Source organism: Temnothorax longispinosus, chromosome 11, assembly GCF_030848805.1.
Source record: "Temnothorax longispinosus isolate EJ_2023e chromosome 11, Tlon_JGU_v1, whole genome shotgun sequence".
Taxonomy (NCBI): Eukaryota; Metazoa; Arthropoda; class Insecta; order Hymenoptera; family Formicidae; genus Temnothorax; species Temnothorax longispinosus.
The window spans coordinates 2,666,035-2,684,948 of record NC_092368.1 but is presented as its reverse complement, the minus strand read 5'-3'; the positions used below and the strand labels follow the sequence as shown (position 1 = coordinate 2,684,948).

At 47.6% G+C, this 18,914-nt stretch overlaps 1 protein-coding gene across 5 annotated transcripts in view; it reads left to right on the top strand.

Annotated features, from left to right (window-relative positions):
* Positions 1 to 18,914, top strand: part of LOC139822527 (protein bric-a-brac 1) — a 287,526-nt gene that overhangs the window by 13,551 nt on the left and 255,061 nt on the right. For 2 of the 5 annotated variants that reach the window (XM_071794333.1, XM_071794331.1), the window contains exon 1: positions 6,440 to 8,399. In XM_071794333.1, the coding sequence (XP_071650434.1) occupies positions 7,422 to 8,399 (978 nt within the window). In that variant the 5' untranslated portion in view covers positions 6,440 to 7,421. Of the gene's footprint in view, positions 1 to 6,439; positions 8,400 to 18,914 lie in introns of those variants that run through there. The other 3 variants (XM_071794335.1, XM_071794334.1, XM_071794332.1) reach the window with 2 other exon arrangements.

Below are 18,914 nucleotides of genomic sequence, written 5' to 3'. Positions count from 1 at the left end.
TCTGCCTCGCGATATACGCATGGTCCTTTCGGGTTGCACAAGCATGTACACGCGTACTGGGTGCTCTAAAAGCAACGACATGTTCTGAAGGTTGTACCGCGAAGAGCTACAATTGTTTCGATGCATTGGGAGGGTTTCTGATTTTATTATTTTAACGAACCAAATCCTCATTACTTGGCTATAATTGAAGATAAATACTTTAGAAGTTTTTATTTGAGGATTAAATACCGAGGAAACGAGAAATTCAGAACATTGCGACAAAGAAAGAAATATCGCGATCGTCTTCTTCTATTAATGATTCACAAACAAGTCTATTACAAATTCGATCTACAAACATTATCATTTAAGCATGAATGTACGAGATGTGCACTTTGAGCACATCCTGTAAACACGATCATACGTTAGCCGTACTCTAACTGTGCTTTTCTTTATTGCCATTGTTTGCCCTGATAGACTCGGCATATCGAACGGAAAAAGTTGGACTTGTCTTGGAATAGAAATAAAATAAAAATTAACTGGATAACAGAACCTTCCTATTTATTTAATTCCAAGTGTGCGCTCATCTATGTACTTCAATTTCTTCTAAAAGAAAAGAATTGTTAGCGGAAGTTAAAAAAAAAAATAAGACGACTGTCTTCGGATTTTTTCTTAAGGAAATATAGACTTTGAATAATAGAGGAGATCGCTCCGGGACACTCGGTATACACTCGGCTGTTCGTGCACGCGTTCGCCCGCTCGCGCTTAGCCACGCGGCGGCAGCATCATCAATATTTCTCTTTGCTCATTGTTCTTGTACAATGCGAGCGCAAGGCCGTTGCCGTCTCTGTAATGTCGGGGGAGTGCCGGCGTCGCCGGAGCAGGTAGCGATTACCGTGGAAATGGCTAATTTTAAGCCACCTCTCACGGGAGAGACACGCGTGGCGCAAGACGGGGCGATCGATCGATCGCTCGCCGTGCCGCGACGAAATAAAGTCCCAATCGGATCCGAAACTTCCTAAAGACCCTGCAAGAAACGATCGCGGGGCTTCTTTAAACGTTTTTTTTTTGTACAACGAATGGCGACAGCGAGTGGTAGAACAAAAAAAGGGGTTTTTCATATTAACGCCTCGTTCTTTTTTTGACAGATCCATGTATTTATGAAAGACAATTTTTGGGGAAATATTTGAAAGTGAATGATTGCGTTTCCGGAAATATAGCTTTTTAATTAAATGAGGAAAAAGAAAATACTTATTTAATAAGTATAAAGGCAGCAAGACAGATGTATATTTTTTTCATAGGAGACATGCGTTTGATCGGCGAAGTTAATCGAATTACGATTTCAGAAAAACGACGCATAGGATTCTTATGATTTTACATAACGTAAACCGTTGCCGGTTTCATAACAGTTATCAGTAGAATATATAACTGTTTCGCGCCATATCGTAATTTCAGGTTTATTTTCTTAGTTTCGCGAAGTTTGAGATTAACGGGAGTTGTCGGCGAAAACTCCGCTTCAAAGATATCGCGCTGAGAAGTTAAAGGCAGCCGTTTAGAATATACGTTTATACGGGCGGGGTTGATACGCGCGCGATCGTGGACGGCCATTACCGGAGAGTGAAAAAAGATTTTCCATCGCGTTCGTCAGCATGCGTGCGCGCGTTGTTACAGGTGGAAACGGTTACAGGTAGAAAATCCGAGCGCGTTGATACTTCACGCTTTTATTCCATCGCGCGCCACGCGCTCGCACGCGCGTCCATTTTTTTCATCTCGTATTTTTTCATAACTTGCCCCCGAGAGTACGTCGTCGGGACGAGAAAGTACTGTCGACCCCTTTCGAACCGTACGTCCTCGCCGCGTTCGATACCCAGGGATCGATCGGGGAATCTCAGCCTCAGGATCATCGCCGTTCACCCGATATCACCGCGATTATCGATCGCTCGTGAAAAAAACTCGAGTTTTCTTACGCAGATTTTTCCGACAACTCTTTGACGGGGTCGAAATTTTTCCGTGCCAGCCACGACGGAGGGTGTTAGTATACTGTTTGCAGTTAAACAATATTACGTAGTAAAATTTATAGTCCTCCCCCCGGCTCGGCCTCGCGCGCCCTTACAATGCGCTCGCTCGCCCTACGCTCGCAGGGGTGAAAGTATCAACGATATGAGAAATGCGGACGTTATGACCAGTGCCACCCCCGTCGCCGTTCGTCGCCCTCGCGATGATCCACGGCTTAGCGGATACTGTCATGTAAATATTTCTCTTTTTTTCTTTCAAAATACTCGTGGGATGACATCTTGATTGGCGAAGAAAATCGTTAGAATTGCCGTGCCGTTATCCGAGATAAGAAACGGCGTTTCTCTCTTCCGGAAACTAGGCGGAAAAATCTGCAGAATCTCAAAAGGAAGAAAAGGCTGTAGTTGTTTATAGGCGTAACGTCGGACTATTTTGTAAATACGTCAACATCAACCGTGTTACGGTAACATCAAGCTTGATATTACATATTTGCTGTTCGAGTAACAGCAACTAAAGTTGCTGCGACGGTAAATGTAAGTCGTACGTACGTATTCGCGCTTTTACAACGGTGTACGCCCTGTATTTTTGCTGGCAGAGTATACAGCGTCATTCTGTTCTGGTAACTAACAGATTTCTATTTGTGTAAGGAAATTGTAGTATAAAATTTTACGGAATATATAGATGTCATCTCGACGATATTTATTTTCTGCGACGACAAATAACTTTTTACGGAATTCTCATCTGATTTTTATTATCTGCATGTATAATAAATCACGATGGAATTTGTAAATTTGTTCGATCTATTGAGCCTAATAAATAAATTATATTTCGAATTTCGATCCGCAAACTTTTTACTTTGTGCTCTCCAGGCTTTATTTGTTATTCCTTTGGGATTCGATACTTCCAATTTATATATTCGTCCAACGGAGATACGCGAATAATTTGTAGGAATGCGCGGAAAGCGCTCGGCCACTGTAAAACGATTAATATTCGCGCAACCTTCGCAATAACGGTCGCGTGCCAAAAGAACGAAGGAAAAAAAAAAGTCACGGCTCGACGTGCGGAAGAATAACGCACGCGGCTGGCTGCGTCGTGTTTATACGCTCCGCGGCCCGTAAAGGACGGGATATTCCTTCATCAGAAAGCCTCGCGGGCGTCGTTATTCGTCCGCATATATCCGACTCATTCGCCGTTCGGCATCGCGCGCCACCCGTTACCCTCGTTTTTTACGCTTCTAATATCGCGCATACAGTTTTACACCCGCCCGTGATCTGGGGCGAGGGGATCGCGGGCCAGGGGAGAGAGAGAGGGGGCAGCCCGGTTTCGAGCGGGGGACTGAAATCGAGTTAGAGACTACTCTGCATTCTTTACGACGAATCCGCAGTACGCCGGTAAATCTATATATCGAGAAAAGCGAATTTCCTGGATTTATGCTTCTAACGAGACCGATCTGTTTGCGAATTTTTATTTTTAGTATCGCTGCTCTAATTATAGCTAGCGTTACCTAGCTGTACTAAAAGCAAAATTTTCATTAATTCTTCCTCACGGTTCCTATCGTCGCTGCCCTTTTTTATACGAGGTATAATGTGGCGAGCATTCAATGAACAGGAAGTTCTTTTCTGGAATGTAAAGTAATCTTTTCGAAATTTAATTGAATCGCCTAAATAACGCTCGTCGATTTCTATTTGATTGAATATTATGCTGAATATTCAATGACTAGGAAGTTCTTTTCCGAAACCTGAAGTAATCTATTCAAAATTTGATTGGACGTTATCTTTCGCTGGTTCATAAGACATCAACAACTAAATAATGCTTGTCGATTTCTAGCTGATCAAATATGCGTTGAATTATGCGCATCTTTACAAATCTTGGAAAATGTAGTCTTGGTTTAGCAAGAAATTTCGCGGATTTATTCGACGAAATTAAGAGGGGCTTTTTCGACGTACGTCCGGCCGCCCTAACGTAACGCTTGCTATTACCAAAACTCGAGTTAATAGCCAGTTAAGGGAGTCCAGCCGGCGGGTCTCGTAAGGGTCGAACGCGGAGGACCCGTCTCTCTTTGTAGCCTTAATTCAATTAAGACCGCCATCTTTCCCGGCCGGCACCGTCGACATAACTCCGTTATCGAGGCACGACTGCCCAAATTCGATCGTCAATACCGTCTTGTTGGTCTCCGGGACACGGCAGACGGTATAAAACCGCGTCGACGCTGAATAATCGTCTGCTCTTTGCATCCCCAATTACTCCGCCACGTGCCGCCGCCGGGAAAAAAAGGGGCAGAGAATCCTTTGGGGTGCGGCTCGCGAGATTGTAGTTAATACGATGAATAATAATCTACTGAGCTACTCTCGCCGGTGTATAGGCCGATATTAGAATAAATAGCGAGAATAAATGTGGAGGGCCTACCCGCGATTTCTCCAGAACGACATTAATAGAGCAGCATATTTGAATAGTCGGCGAAGGGTAAACTCGGGTAAGATGGCCATACAGGAAAAATGGCCAACCCATGTTCATTCGATGTTTCATGGCGAGTTAGATTGAAAGAACATAGGTTGGCCATTTTTCCTCTATGGTCATCTTACCCGCGTTTACCCTACACGTTTAAGATCGCTACCATACTCCTACTTTGGAACATTGCTGTAGCGTGTAAATATTTTAATGCAGTTTCTATTACAGCCATCTATCTTTGCTATAGACGTCTATTCTGGAACTTCCCAAACTTCGTACATCGCAAAGACGTTCGCGACTCTTTCTTATTTCGCAAATAATTCAGAGATAGAGAACATGCCATCTTGTGCTATCTTAAAAAATATTCATTATTGCACCAAAAAAGCTCGCTCACATACCTATTGTTCGTCTTATGAATTTGTACTGTTCTTATCTCGTTTAATTAGCGATTTTAAAATTGTTATGGATATACGTGCTTGTAAGTATAAAGATCTCACATGTGCTAGCTCTCTTTAGAGAAATATATCCCAGACTCAGCGTAAGATATCATTCATTCGTCAACTTAGGGCGCTAATTTATTACGGCTGCTTCCGAGAAGAAGAAATGCCGCGAGTAATCGACCTGTGTAACGTGGTGTACCCATCAGACTCATTTAGAAGATACGGTTAGAGCGTACGTTTCCACTCGTTCGTCTCGCCGCTATCAGGACAATCGTTATTGTGCGCAGATGCAATAAGATCCTTGCACTTAATGTACGAGAGACGAGAAATTCAAAAACGCCGTCCGTGGTCTGTACGAGTCTCTTTACGCCGCTGCCGCCAGCGTTCGTTGAACTCACTTACACCAGCTGTAAAAGAACAAATTTACCCAACTTTTTTCATGGCGTCGGCAAACTAAACGCTACATACACTTTTTTGCATCTCTATACATCTCTGTGAAGGAATCGAGTACAAGTCCATTCAGACATCGTCCATTTCAGTTTTGGTTTTTAATTCAAGGAAACTTAAAAGATGCAAATATCAGTTCCCCATTGATTCTGAATTCTGAATGCTTCGCTAGAGAAATTATTGACAATTTCGTCGACGATTGTTTGTTATTTATCTCGAAGAAATTCTGAAATCGTCCAAATATCGTGTATCAAAAAACATCTTCGCGTTACCCACTCGTTTAAATCTCACCATTCTCACCGCTCACATAGGTACAACCTACTTTCATATGGTATAGGTCGCGCGATTCTTTCCTAGAATGCATTGATTCCTACGCGATACCTGCAGAAAGAGAGAGAGCACTGTCCCCGTCATCGTCGTCGCCGTCGACGTCGTCGTCGTCGTCGTGCACTCCACCTCCGCTCGGCGGTACTAGTATAACGACAGAACAACCACCACCACCACCTCCGCCATCAGCAAAGCGCGGCCTCCTCTCATCATCATCAGCGGATCGCCGTTTCGGGAGGCCGATCGGTGGGCCTCGCCGGGGCCGATGCCGCGAGAGAGAGAATTCTCTCCTTCTCGGACGGCGAACAAAGCGAGACGCGCGGTCTCGCGGGAGTCCGCGAGAGTGAGAGAGGCGGTTATGAGGCGGTCTCCGGGGGCGGCGCCTGTCGGCGCGTCCGATCGGAAGGCAAGCCGCGCGATTGGCCGGCACTGCCGCGGTGCGAGGGGAACGTGAGGACGCGTGAGGTACGGCGGTGGGCGCCTCCACCCGCGCGGCGCGCAACATTGCCGTCTCCTTGCCGCGGTACAGTCTCTCTCTCCCGCCGCCGCCGCCGCCGCGCCGTCACTGCCGCCGCCGCCGCCGCCGCCGTCGCTGCCACTACCGCCGCTCACGCCGCGCCGCACCGCGTCCTCACGCGACGAGCGCGCGCGATATCGGCCGCACCACCGCCACCGCCGCCGCCGTCGCTGCCGCCGCCGTCGCCGCTGCTGCCGCTGCCGTTGCCGCTGCCGCGAAGCGCTGCGCCGCGCACGGTGCCACCACTGCCGTTCGAGCGAACCGCCGCCGCGTTGCTGGCCCTCAGTCGCGACGCGCTCGTCACGGGGTGTAGATCGTACGTCGTTCGTCGCTTCGACACCCTTCGCCGCGCGCAGCACGCGCTTCTCACGCGGACAGTCGGCCGCCGTACGTCGCACGGCATTTACCGCGTTTCGCATTCGTATCCCGTATTATCCGTAACGCGCGATTTCGTCGCGGAAACCACAACGTCGTCGTCGTGATCGTTGTCGCGTTTCGAGGTGGTTGGTGGTGGGTGGTTGATGGTGAAGTCTGATTCTCTCTTGGACAATACGCGCCTGACCGCGATAGAGACATTTTCGATGAGACTAAAATAAGTGACAGTAGCTAGACACTGTAAATAAAAAGAGAGAGAAAGAAGATACAGCGAGAGGGAGAGTAAAGATTAAGTGTGCCGCGTGGTGCATCGACATAGGATAGACGTGTTCCCCCCTCCTCCCGTCTCGGGATTATTCTGATCCCTCGGGAGACCCCCCGTCGTGTATGATGCTTCGTTGGGGAAGACAAGGCGAACTCTAACTTTTTCAAAAGCGGTGGGAGTGGATTAGAGTACGGTGTATTTCCGAGCCACGTTTCGGAGCTAGGCTGAAAGATGCTCGACCGCGACGTCCCAACGGGACGATGACGCCCGCGTCGGTTCGCGTCTGACAGTTCCGCGCACGTTGCCACGAGGCGCGCGGATAAAGCTCTCACACTCTCCCCGCGTCATTTCGCGCGGACATCTGGAGATTTTGCGTGTGGCTGTGCATGTGTGTGTTGCAGATGCGGCCTCGTTGCTGATCCGATCAAGGTGAACGTTGCCGAGAAGCCGAGGCGAGACGCACCACGAGGAGGAGACTGGAGGAAGAGACGAAAAGACGAGAAGAGGAAGAACAGTGGAGAAAGCGTAAAAGGAAAGAATCGCCTGGCGAAATAGTGGAGCAAGAGATACTCCTCTCCGAGAAATACGAGCGGAAGGTGCATCACGTGCGATCATGACGCAACAAAGCGGCGCTGGGTCACCCCAGCAGTTCTGTCTGCGCTGGAACAATTATCAGACCAATCTGACCAACGTCTTCGATCAGCTTCTACAGAGCGAGAGCTTCGTGGACGTGACCCTGGCCTGCGACGGGCATAGCGTCAAGGCCCACAAGATGGTCCTGTCGGCCTGCAGCCCGTACTTTCAGGCGCTCTTCTTCGACAACCCCTGCCAGCATCCGATCGTTATCATGAAGGATATTAAATGGCCGGAGCTCAAGGCCGCGGTCGAATTCATGTACAAGGGCGAGATCAATGTCTCCCAGGAGCAAATCGGGCCGTTGCTTAAGGTCGCGGAGAGTCTCAAGATCCGCGGCCTCGCGGACGTCAACAGCGAGCAGGAGCTGACGTCCAGGCCGACTCTGGAAGAGGTCGCGACCGCGGCGTTGCAGCGGAAGAATAAACGTCGTCGGATGTCCGGCGAGCGCTCACCGTCCGGCAACAGTCCGGAACGCGTTGGCTCCGGCAGCATTGGCCCCGACGATCAGGATGTCATCGGCAGCAACATCGTCGTGCCCGAGATTCACAGCATGGTGCCGTCAACTGCTAGCTCGACCCCGAGGTCCCTCGGCTCGCCCAGCACGCCCAGCATGCCCAGCATCTCCGTCACGCCGCAGATCAACCTGCAGGAACTTCCGGTCTCGCTGCCCCTACCACCACCCCCGCCGCCACCGCCGCAGGGACAGCAGAGCTCGCACCCCATGCCGACCCACCACGTGCCCGGCCACGTGACTTCCGGTCCGCACGCGCCCGTCAACCACCTGGGCGGCCACGGCCAACAGCTCAGCGTGCAGCAACAGCAACAGCAACAACAGCAACAGCAGCAACAACAACAGCAGCAGCATCATCAGCAGAGTGCCGGCAATCAGTCTGGTGCCGGTGACGACCTCGAGATCAAGCCCGGCATCGCGGAGATGATTCGGGAGGAGGAAAGGGTGAGTCGAGTTCTTTATTTATCTATATGATCCCCCTTTCTATATTTTGTAATGCGAGAGAAAAAGTTCGTTATTTGAAAATTAATACGTCAGATCTCGGTAATGCAAGTAATAGAGCAGCTTCTTCGCGAAAATTATCAGGAGAATAATTAGCGCTGGCACTCAGAGAGCGTTATGTTAATACCATTAACGTGAAAAAAGTGGCTTCCCGTAATTCGCGAGAGGATTAAGTTAAATCTGCGTTAAATGTTAAAAGATTTGAACGCATCAATGATTATCGTTCTAAGCGCGAAAAAGCTTTTACGCATAACTGTTGCATCACGGCATTATGCGTGTGCGCGTGCGTATGAAAATTATTGCTAAATGAATCTTTCTTTATCGGTAAGAATGATACTATTTCTTGCGATTAATCCTTTTTCCCCGGGACGGATATTTGTCTTTGCACGCGTCAGTGCTAATATGTAATTTTCGATGCAAATTGTACAACAAGAATTCCGTAATTGCATGGAGTGTTGTAATTAGAAGATTTTTATGTCTGTGATAACGTCGAATCACTCAGATATGTATTCCGATGCGCTGAATGTAGCTTTCCTGTTTTTATGACGGCAGAATATTACTTCTTTTCTTGCCGAAGATAAATTAGTATAAATAATATGCAGGAAGAACAAAAAAATCGTCAGAATTACACGTGCTTGTTAACGAGAATAAAAACAGCATTTCCGTCAGAAGTAACGTTAGATCTTCGCGATTCAAGAAATGTATGTAAAAATGAATAAAAAAAAATTGATTAGTTCTGCTAGATATAAATGCTGGGTGGAAAGCTTTTACGGACTTCAGCTGTATACATATATTAAATTTATATTCATAGATTAGAGATTTATAAAATGTATTTTCCAATTTAAATTATGATACGTTACTAAATTGCATTACGAGCCTAATTTTATTGATCTGACGTTAAATAAACGAGCGATAAATAAATTTCCGCGCCGTAACTAGTAATTTGCGCGCACGCGCATACATTTGAATTTATTCCAATATTGGATAAAATAAATATGAGTTAAGAGAAACATTCCAATATTTGTCTAACATTTAGAAATAATTCGACAACGGGAGGGTCAATTAAAAGTTTCCTCCGCCGCGCCGGTCAGAAACGTGCCGCCGAATTGAAATAAGAAACGACGGGTATTTCTCTCTCCCGAGCGAACTCCCGGCAAACTTCCTCTCTGGATCGAAACTTTCGCGCGCTCCGGGGCGGTTAACCCGAAATCGCGCGAACGCAATTTTCCCCGATAGAAAACGAAGATGTTTCCCTCCGTTGGCCGAGGCAGCCGCAGCCTCGACTGATCGTTAACGAGAGCGCGCGGTGGTTTGCGTTCCGCGCGCGCCTCACGTCATTAAGGCACGCGTTCGTCCTAGTCAAGGCAAATGACCTGACCGACCGACCCGGGCGATCCTCGAGGAAGGCAACGGCTCTCCCGTATCTATGGCAATCCCGTATAATTGGCCGCTCTTTCGCGACGGAAAAGTCACGGGTGTACTCGAGACGAGCGGCGCCGGCGGCCGCCAATTATACGAGCGCGGGACGAGTTTTCGCGCCGAAACCGTTCGCGCTTCTGACGGTCGCGCGGACGCGCGAGAAGGGAGGGAGAGCGGAAGGGGAGGGGAAAATGACGGCGGAGGGAAAGAGAGAGAGACCCCCGCGCGCTTTTCCGCGGACGGAGGTGGAGGGCCATCCCAATTACCCGGCGATTGGCTTCGACGGTATGCGCTAATTGAGAGTATCAATGAACGTCAATGAGCGCAGTCAATATTTGGCCGGGGTGCATCCGGCCGAACGTTTTGTAACGTTCTTTTTGTTAAAGCGGATGACAAATATTGACCGCGCTCGTTCGCGTTCGCGCGCGTACGTGACACAAACACGCGTCCGCACGCACACACGCCGGTCACACGCGCGCGCGCGCGAGCATGCCTGGGGTATCGACTGTTCTCGTTAATTACATCGGGACGACGGTGTCTCCTGCATTATTTATCGTCCGCTACCGGTGCAAGTTATTAAGCGTGCGGCTAGTTACAAGCCGTTTTGTAACTAGCACGACGACCGTCGGACATAGGGGGCAGGTTGCGCCGACTTGGGCCGAACAGTTAACTTCGCTTAACAAAATATGTTCTCTCCCTCTCTCCTTCTCTCTCTCTCTTTCTCTTTCTCTCTCTTTGCTCTCAGTAACGTTCACGTTCATTCCCTTTCGCGATACGGAGCGTGTAATTATGCTTATTTATATCAATAAAACGATCGTTGCGCGGATTACTCGCTATCTTGATTAAATTAAAAATGATCGTATGCATATATTTTACTTGTAAAAACTGTTGTCTAGAATTCCACAGTCGGAAATAATAAACACTCTGACGCATTATTCAAGGTTTATCTTATCCAGATGTGTATAATACACGTATACATATATTATTAAAATTTACATCGGCAGTAACGTTTTTATGTTGTTTATGTAACATAATCCGATAAGTAGGATAAAAGTCTTAATATATGAATATCTAACGTTACATGAGAATATCTATATGGGAATATCGAGTTCCACAGCTAACTGGAAAGTTAAATAAGTTTAATTATCATCCCACCCGACGAATGCGCGCAATCGGCGCAGTCGGATTTATTCGATTACGCGAACTGTCACCTTCACTCGGCGCGTCTTATACGTACATCCGGAAAATGCACATTCGGCGAGATATAGCGGTCTGCGGTGAAACTTAAACGCGGGCACGTTTAAATTTTCACGTCCGGGTTTTCGGGACCGTGCAAAGTATCGGGCGATACTGGAAGAAATGCTTGCTCTTCGTGGGAGAGACACGCCGTTTATTCGCGAAAAAGCACGGAGCAAGACTGACTCCGCGCCGTCAGTCGAGTTCAATCTAGGAAATTAAAGTGAGCGACCGAGTAAGCGGCATTATTTTTTTTCTCTCTTCTCAGGGCGCACACGTCGCCGGCCCCGCCGCGCACCGTGACGTAATCCGCTATACGTATATATAATGGTTATAACATTCCGCGGAATTCCATTATGTTAACGCAACCACGTTCCAATTCTCCGGGTATGCCTGCCTGACTGCCTGTGCGCACGTATCGTAAATGCGCGCCGTTGTATCGCAACTATTCCGCGGTGCCTTTCCGATTAAAATACCTAATTGATGCGGGCGAGAGAAGCCAATGGCGGACCCGGGGATCGTGGAATGCCAAGCCGCGAGAGCACTGCCAAGCACCGTCGACATGGCTTTTTTTTTACAGGACGAATAAAAGAAAGAAGGAAAAAAAAAGAGAGAGAATAATTATACAAGTAGATGAAATGAAATAAAATGTAATTATGCAGATTGCAGTAAATGAACGAAATGCATCGCTATTTCTAAGAAAAAGAGAGAGAGAGAGAGAGAGAGAGAGAGAGAGAGAGAATTTGTAGAAAAAGAGAAAGCGATGTTTTTCATTTATATAAACAGTATATCAGTATTAGCGTGAAAGTTCTTGGATTAATTTATTCAAGATAAAGAGAAACGTAAGTTGAAAACCACGGAGGAAATGATGAAGTAAGTCTGGGGAAAAAGTACGGACGAATAGTACACGAGATGCTCGTTAGATTACTGGCTTAAGTGCTTGGGAGTTTTTATCCTCCTTAAATCTAATTCTAATAATTTTATATTCTCCATTGAAGAGCGAAATTCTCGGGCGTACGGCCATTGGGAGTCGCTCTCGGTTTTGCATCCGTCAAGAGAGTTTCATTGCCGAAGGTCGGTTTCTCGATAGCAAGTCCTATTTTCGAAGTGTATAAAGCCTTTTTGGAATAGAGAAGACATTTCTCTTTATATACATATACATAAAATATAAAGGCTACAGTCTATTATATACATAGATATATTGATGATGAAATTTCCATATAAGAATTTTATTGAATACCACGACTAAATTTCTCTTGATAATATCCGTTTTTTTATTGCGAGTTTTGACGCATGTTGGTCAAAACTACGCGTCTTTTCTCTCCAGCATCCGAAATTATCGTACGTGTAGTAGATTTGTCGCCAATTATTGCGACTAATATTTCAATAAGTTTCGATATTTTATTAGTCGTATTAGTGTCCACGGCCGCACGAAATAGCGTACCTCCGCCTTTTCTAAAAGTAGTGGTCAACCTTCCGCATTTCGGAAATTAGGGACTCAACAGAGAGCGCGTCCTGAGTTATGAATTGCCCGCCTCCGGCGGCGAAAACCGGAGACAATTATTTATACCTCGAACAGGCCCAAAAACCCGGAGGGGACTCACGACAACGTATACGCAGCACTACGCGGTATAAATATAAATTATATTTTATCTGTCGCGCGCGAGCCTCGTGATGCGTCTCCTACGACCACTTAATAGGACTCTAATCGCATCGTTTAATCCTGCAATCGTTCACATACCAAAGAACAGGTTTCGCGATTCATTATTTACTATACGAATAGTTATTAAGTAGCAATTAAATATTTTTAACTGATGACAAATTTGTTGTTTTCATAATAAATTTAACATTCGGTCGTTCGACACATTGTAGATAAGATTGAATTAATTATATCAATTCTACCAAGTCGCAAATAAATATTTTTTCAAAAAAGTGCGAGAATTTATTAAAAGTTACAATCGCAATTATTCTTAAATATTATTTCCAAAAAATATATATATTATACCGCTATAAAAAATGTCAGATTTTTGGGATTGAAACAGAGACTTTAGAATAATTAAAATGACAAATTATGCGATATCAACGTGATTTTTGAGAATAATCTAAAATGATTGCGAGGCTTACTCCGTCGGAAATGGGCTACGAAAAGCGTGATGCTCGGGAAGGGTGACGACGGGAGAAGAGGGAGGCAGCGAGCGCATCCCCCGAAAAGTGTACACAGTGTACAACACGAGAAGCAGCAAAGCGTGATCACGCGGTCGGTGGAGCTCGAAAGGGCGGGTCGAAAAAAATTTAATCTTCCCTCGCATTATCCTTTTTGGCAATAACGGCTTTACCTCCCGGATCGTCCTGCCCTGCCATCCTCGTCCTCCCGTGCTCACTCTTTCTCTCTCTCTCTCTCTCTCCCTCTTTCTCTCTGTCCGTCCTTTCCTCTTTGTCTCTTCTCTCTTGTATTCGGTGACTCGAGAGCGAGGAAGAGAGAGAAAGAGGGAAAGAGCGCGAAAGGGAGACGGAGCGAGCGGCGGGGGAGAGGGGACCGGCAGGAGAGAACGGATCCCCGACGCGTCGGCAGAGAAAAAAGTCGCGAAACAGTAAATCGTGAATTGTAGTAACCGAGCGCCATTCATCCTGATACACCGGATGTGACTACATATTTCCTTCGTTCCGTTTAAATTAGTGTTTTTGCCCGGCGCGGCCTTGATTGTGTTTTCGCGCGTCTCGCACGCTTTCGCGCGCGTGTGCAAGTGCATCTCGCCGACGCGACGCGACGCGCGCTCGCTCGCTCGTTCGTTCGCGGTATATGCATCCCCGCGTGCATTCGTATCGGCAGGCGGCCACACAATCGCGGACGACTCTCGTTTCTGCGTTTCGTTGTCTCTACGCGACGCGTACGTGTATTCGTACGTGTACGTACGTCCGCGCCGGCGATCGTAACGCGCGTAAAAACGCGCGCGCACGTCGATCGGTCGCGTTGATCAACGCGTAACGTAAGCGATACATCAGGAGAACGAGAGGATCGTCCCGATGGGATTCAAAATTGAAAAGCCCGCCCCCGATGTATTAAAATGCGCGCGCGTTACCCATGGCCCATCCATCCCGCGTCGTCTCGTCCACCTCCTTTCGGCCCTCCGTCCAGAAAACGATCGCGATACGAGCGCGGGCCCCCGGTATCGCTCGCGTCGCGCGCTCAGAAGTCGATTACCGTGCTGTCAGAAGTGATCGAGAGGCGCCCCCCTCGCGCTTTTTGACACGTATCGACGTTACCCCGGTGATTTCGGGTCTCCGACACAATCGTGTTTTACCCATTTCTGCTCCGGTACCGGAAAGAGGACCGACTCGGAAAGCTGCTCTTAATTTGATTAAGCGCGTTGTTTAAATGTATCAAATTGAAACAAAGCTGACTTTTAAAATGAAAAACGAGATCTGATATTTGACAACTAGCTGTCGCGCTTGGAATTGAATTCTCCGCTGTCGTTAGAGTTGCCTGTTTAGACACTTAGAATTTCAAGAATAAGATGAAGATGCAGATCAAAAAATCACTCTCTTTTTCAACGTGCGTTAAAATTAATTGCTCAATTAAGGTTGCAGTCCGCTTGACGCGCGCGGACTCTTCGCGGACGGATTTTCTCCGTTCGTTTCTCACGGGGCGATTCCGCACACTTATAAAGTAGACGATGCTCTCCGACTCGGTCCAGTTCCTGGCTTTTTTGCGCGCTAGTGCTCGCGCTGGCGCACGCAAGGCGCGCACGCGATAGCTAGCTTTTTCGTAGACACGCGCGTTTTACGCGACACGCGGAGCTATAGCCGCGGGCCCTCCGGGCAGGTACGGTTGCCTTTTTTCTTTTTGCGGGGCACACGCCGTCGCTCGGTCGCGTCGTCCGTCGCAAGGACGAGTCGGGAGAAATTGGTGGGTAACCCCGCCGCATACAGCGGCGCTACGCCGCACCGCTGCTCGCGAGATCTCGAAAGTAGGTAGTCGAAGACCACGGTCTCCTCCTTCCTCTCCCGTCTTCCGCTCCTCCTTTCCCCCGGTGTCTATCCCGGTGTGTATTACATAGCCACCCTTTCGCTGCTCGACGGAGGACTATTTTATAATAAGGACCGGTTTCGCGGCCGTAATGATATGTATTTTAAATATTTCGAAAATTGCCTTCCTAGGAAACTCTTCGCATAATGGCAATACTTGGAATATAATCCCGGAGTAACCGGACCGCATATAGGCGCCCGAGCACTTAACTTCTCTCGGACCCTCAGCCCTCCTGCCACCCCCCCCGCTTCGCCACCGAGGGAAGTCTCTCTTTTCTCTTCCTCCCCCCTGCCCCCTCCTCTTTTTATATCTTTTCTCCAAACGATCCCTTTTCCCCCTTTTCCGCCTTTGTTTTTTTTCCTCCCTCCTTCGACATTAGTTCGCCGCGCCGCGCCCGGAGAGCCGCGAGTGTTTCTTGCCGCTTTCCTTCCTCGCTTTGGAAATCGTCTCGCGTTGGGTTAACCGGACTGGATATATTCTGTGGGATTTATCTCCGCGGGAATCATTGCCGACCGGCAGTATCGGGATAATACACGTAGGATAGACGGAGTATCTCAGACCTGCGTTTTTCCTTTCATCTGCGGATTCCTCTTTTCACGATCCGCTCTCACAACTTTGTAATACTCCACTTTAAATATTTTTCTAAGGATTGCTCATGTTAAAAATCTCCATTAAAGTTCTTTTAAAATGGAACGTAGAATAATATTTTATTACCTATGTTTCTTTCGTCAGATTTCAATCTTTGATGATAAATGAATTCACAATTTAGCCTCCGTTTTTAATTTATTCTACAAAAGATCATCTCAAAATATGGATTAAGAATTTCTTTCGAATTACATAGATTTTCTGAAGCACTCCGTATACCGTTCCTACTGAAGAATCACCGACTGTTCCGAATCTCGCTTGAGAAAGTATCTCGGTGCAACGCTCTCGGCTGTTTACCTGCGTCGAGTTTCTTTATGGTCCCCTATTTCCTACTTTGGCGAAAAAATACTCGCCTTTCGTCCGTTTGGAAGTCAGGGATCGCTGAAAACCGCATTCTTCGGTATCGTCTTTTAAATCCCCAGTAGCAGAGAGATCGTCAGTAGATGTCAAATGACGTCTTAATGACGTCTAATTGACGTCTAGAGACGTCTTTGGACGTCAATTAGACGTCACCTTGCTACCTGGGTAATATTTCTTATGCGAGATAATTACAAACATATATTTACGCTACATGTAATTATTATTTTTAACGCGAAATGGTTTAGATTGGCTTTCGCTTTCATTGTTTTTAATCCAAGTGAGTTTAGAAACGAATAAAAGAACGAATCTCCGAGATAATATCTTTACCGCGAAACAATTACGGATTAATTCCTATCGACAAAAAATGGCTGTCAGTGTTATCGTTGGCCTAAGTGGAGCTCTGCACGGAAGCTATTGTACTTTCTCAGACACTTTAGGAAATTCGATAAATCGCCCCGTCCTTCTCCGACATTCCGACAGAGGAGAAAGGAAGAGAACCTCGTATCGACGTCGGCGCTCCATTTTTCCGGAGCAGTGGTTACGTTAAGGCGCGCGCTGAAAATTGCAGAAGAATTCGCCTCGAGTGGCGGCTGCCGAGTGCTCGGAAAGTCGAAAGTTACCCTGGAAATCCGCGTCTGGTCTCGGTCCCGCGGGAGGCGGCGACCTTCGCGGCGTCGCTCACTCGGGGAATGCATTATTTCGCGACATGGAAATGCCCTCGGACCGGAAATCGATGTCGGATCGCTTAAGTAATACGCCGGGAAAACGCGACCGCTTAGCGTTCCCCGTATTTTCTCCCCAACGACGACGACGACGACGACGACGACGACAAGCGTTTCAAGCGAAACTCTGACGGGGAGAAGGGAGCCGTGGGGTAACCGCTACAGGGTTGAAGGAATCAAGCTGCGGGAAAGAGAGAGGGAGACAGCCGGTCAAAAAGGGAGGCGAAAGATCCGCTCGTTGATAAAAGTTGTATGCGCGTCCACCCGGAACGTCCGCGGACCTATTCGTGAAACATTCAGGCGGACGACGGCTCGAAAGACGCTCCCGCCGACTTGAAATTCCCGCAACGACTTCTCCGTAATAATGTAACGACCGCGGTGTACTGTACGGCGGGCTTCCGCGCCGCGCTCTTTATCGTTCAATTCCCCAGTCGCGATTTTTCCGACGAGACCGTGTCTCCACTTTGAATTTCTTTGCCGGAACAAGCGTTTGTGTTATAATGTCGACATCCAAGAGGAAGGAAGATTATCAACAATTTAACTTGACATCGAATAAAGAGAAACATATACTTATCAGCGATTACCGTTAACATTTCAATGACAGATGATTAAAATTAAATTGTGCGGCTTTGTTTTTTTATGCAATCGAGTCGGCGATGAGAAACACGCTTTCCTGATATATACGAAGTCTCGGCGAATCCTGATGGACGTATTGCACGTCCGATCAGTTACAAGTTAATCTCAGAGCGAATCGCCGCTGCTAAAGAAAGGCCGCGCGCGCGTTTATCGGGGATCGTTTAATCCTTCCCCCGATTTCTGCGCTCTGCGAAATTCCGCGGAACGACCCCGGCCGGTTGCGTGCGCTAGGTTCGATCAGACATACAGAGGTGCATCGCGTTTATTCTCGATGCACGATGACGATGGCAAAGGAATAGGAATAGGAATAGGAAGGCAAAGAGAGAGAGGGAGACAGGCCTCTTTATCGTTTATCATCACGCACAGTCACCGTTCCGAAAAAATGGCGATCTTGTAAGCGAGTGCAGTAGTCTCGCTCTCTCTCTCCTTTTAACTTCCTTCGAGAATCGTTACATGTCATTTCCGTTGAGCTTCGACACGATTTAAGTTCTAACGTCTAATTCTCATATAACGTCAACGTCAACGTTTCGCGCATATTATCTCGGTATTTAACTTTATGAAAACTCGCATGCAAATTTGGGGAAAAAGAAGAATCAAGGAGAGGAAATTTAATTTGCCTTCGTCTATCCGGCGAACTCAGAACCGACCGCTTTAGAATTTCAATAACGATCGGGGTTGCGCCTACACCCCGAAAGAGTTAAAAGCATCTCATCCCTTATTTACATAACCCATTTTTGCAGCCTCGGCTTTCGAAACGACCAAATTTGCCAGGCGATCTAACTTTTACGATCGCATCCGATTTCCGAGCATACGCGGCGTTCTCTCTCTCTCTCTCTCTCTCTCTCTCTCTCTCTCTCTCTCTCTCTTTCTCTCTCCCTCTTTTTTTTTTCTTTTTGAGTTCCGTCGAACGAACGTTGCTGGAGCGCTATCGCGACGGCGGGCGGGTCGGAGGGTCAGGACAAGGGGGTGGGTTTCCATTTCGAAAATGCGGCGCAGGACGGATCTCCGGCGCGATGTACGGCGGGCGACAGCTCCGGCGAGCTCGCGGTAAATCAGAAATTATCTTGCGTCGCGTCCGAGCTGCGCTGCCTTTTCCCATCGAAACGCGCATAAATACCGAACCAGAACGAGCGACAGAGACGGCGGGTGGAGGTAGCGGGAGAGGGCGAGGAGCGGAGCGCGGTTCTTGCAGTCGCGACGCGGCGGCATGCACGATGCACCCGTTGTCGCGTGTACGTGTGCATATGCAGAACGACACGCGTGCACGTACATGCGTACCGTGTATACGGTGTGTCCCGGGAGCACCGTATGATACATGATTCAGCGAGGAATAATACAGAAACGTGAATTTTATCTCAATACTTAGTCGTTATTTAGTCGAGAGATTCTCGTGATGCGAACAATTAGAGATTA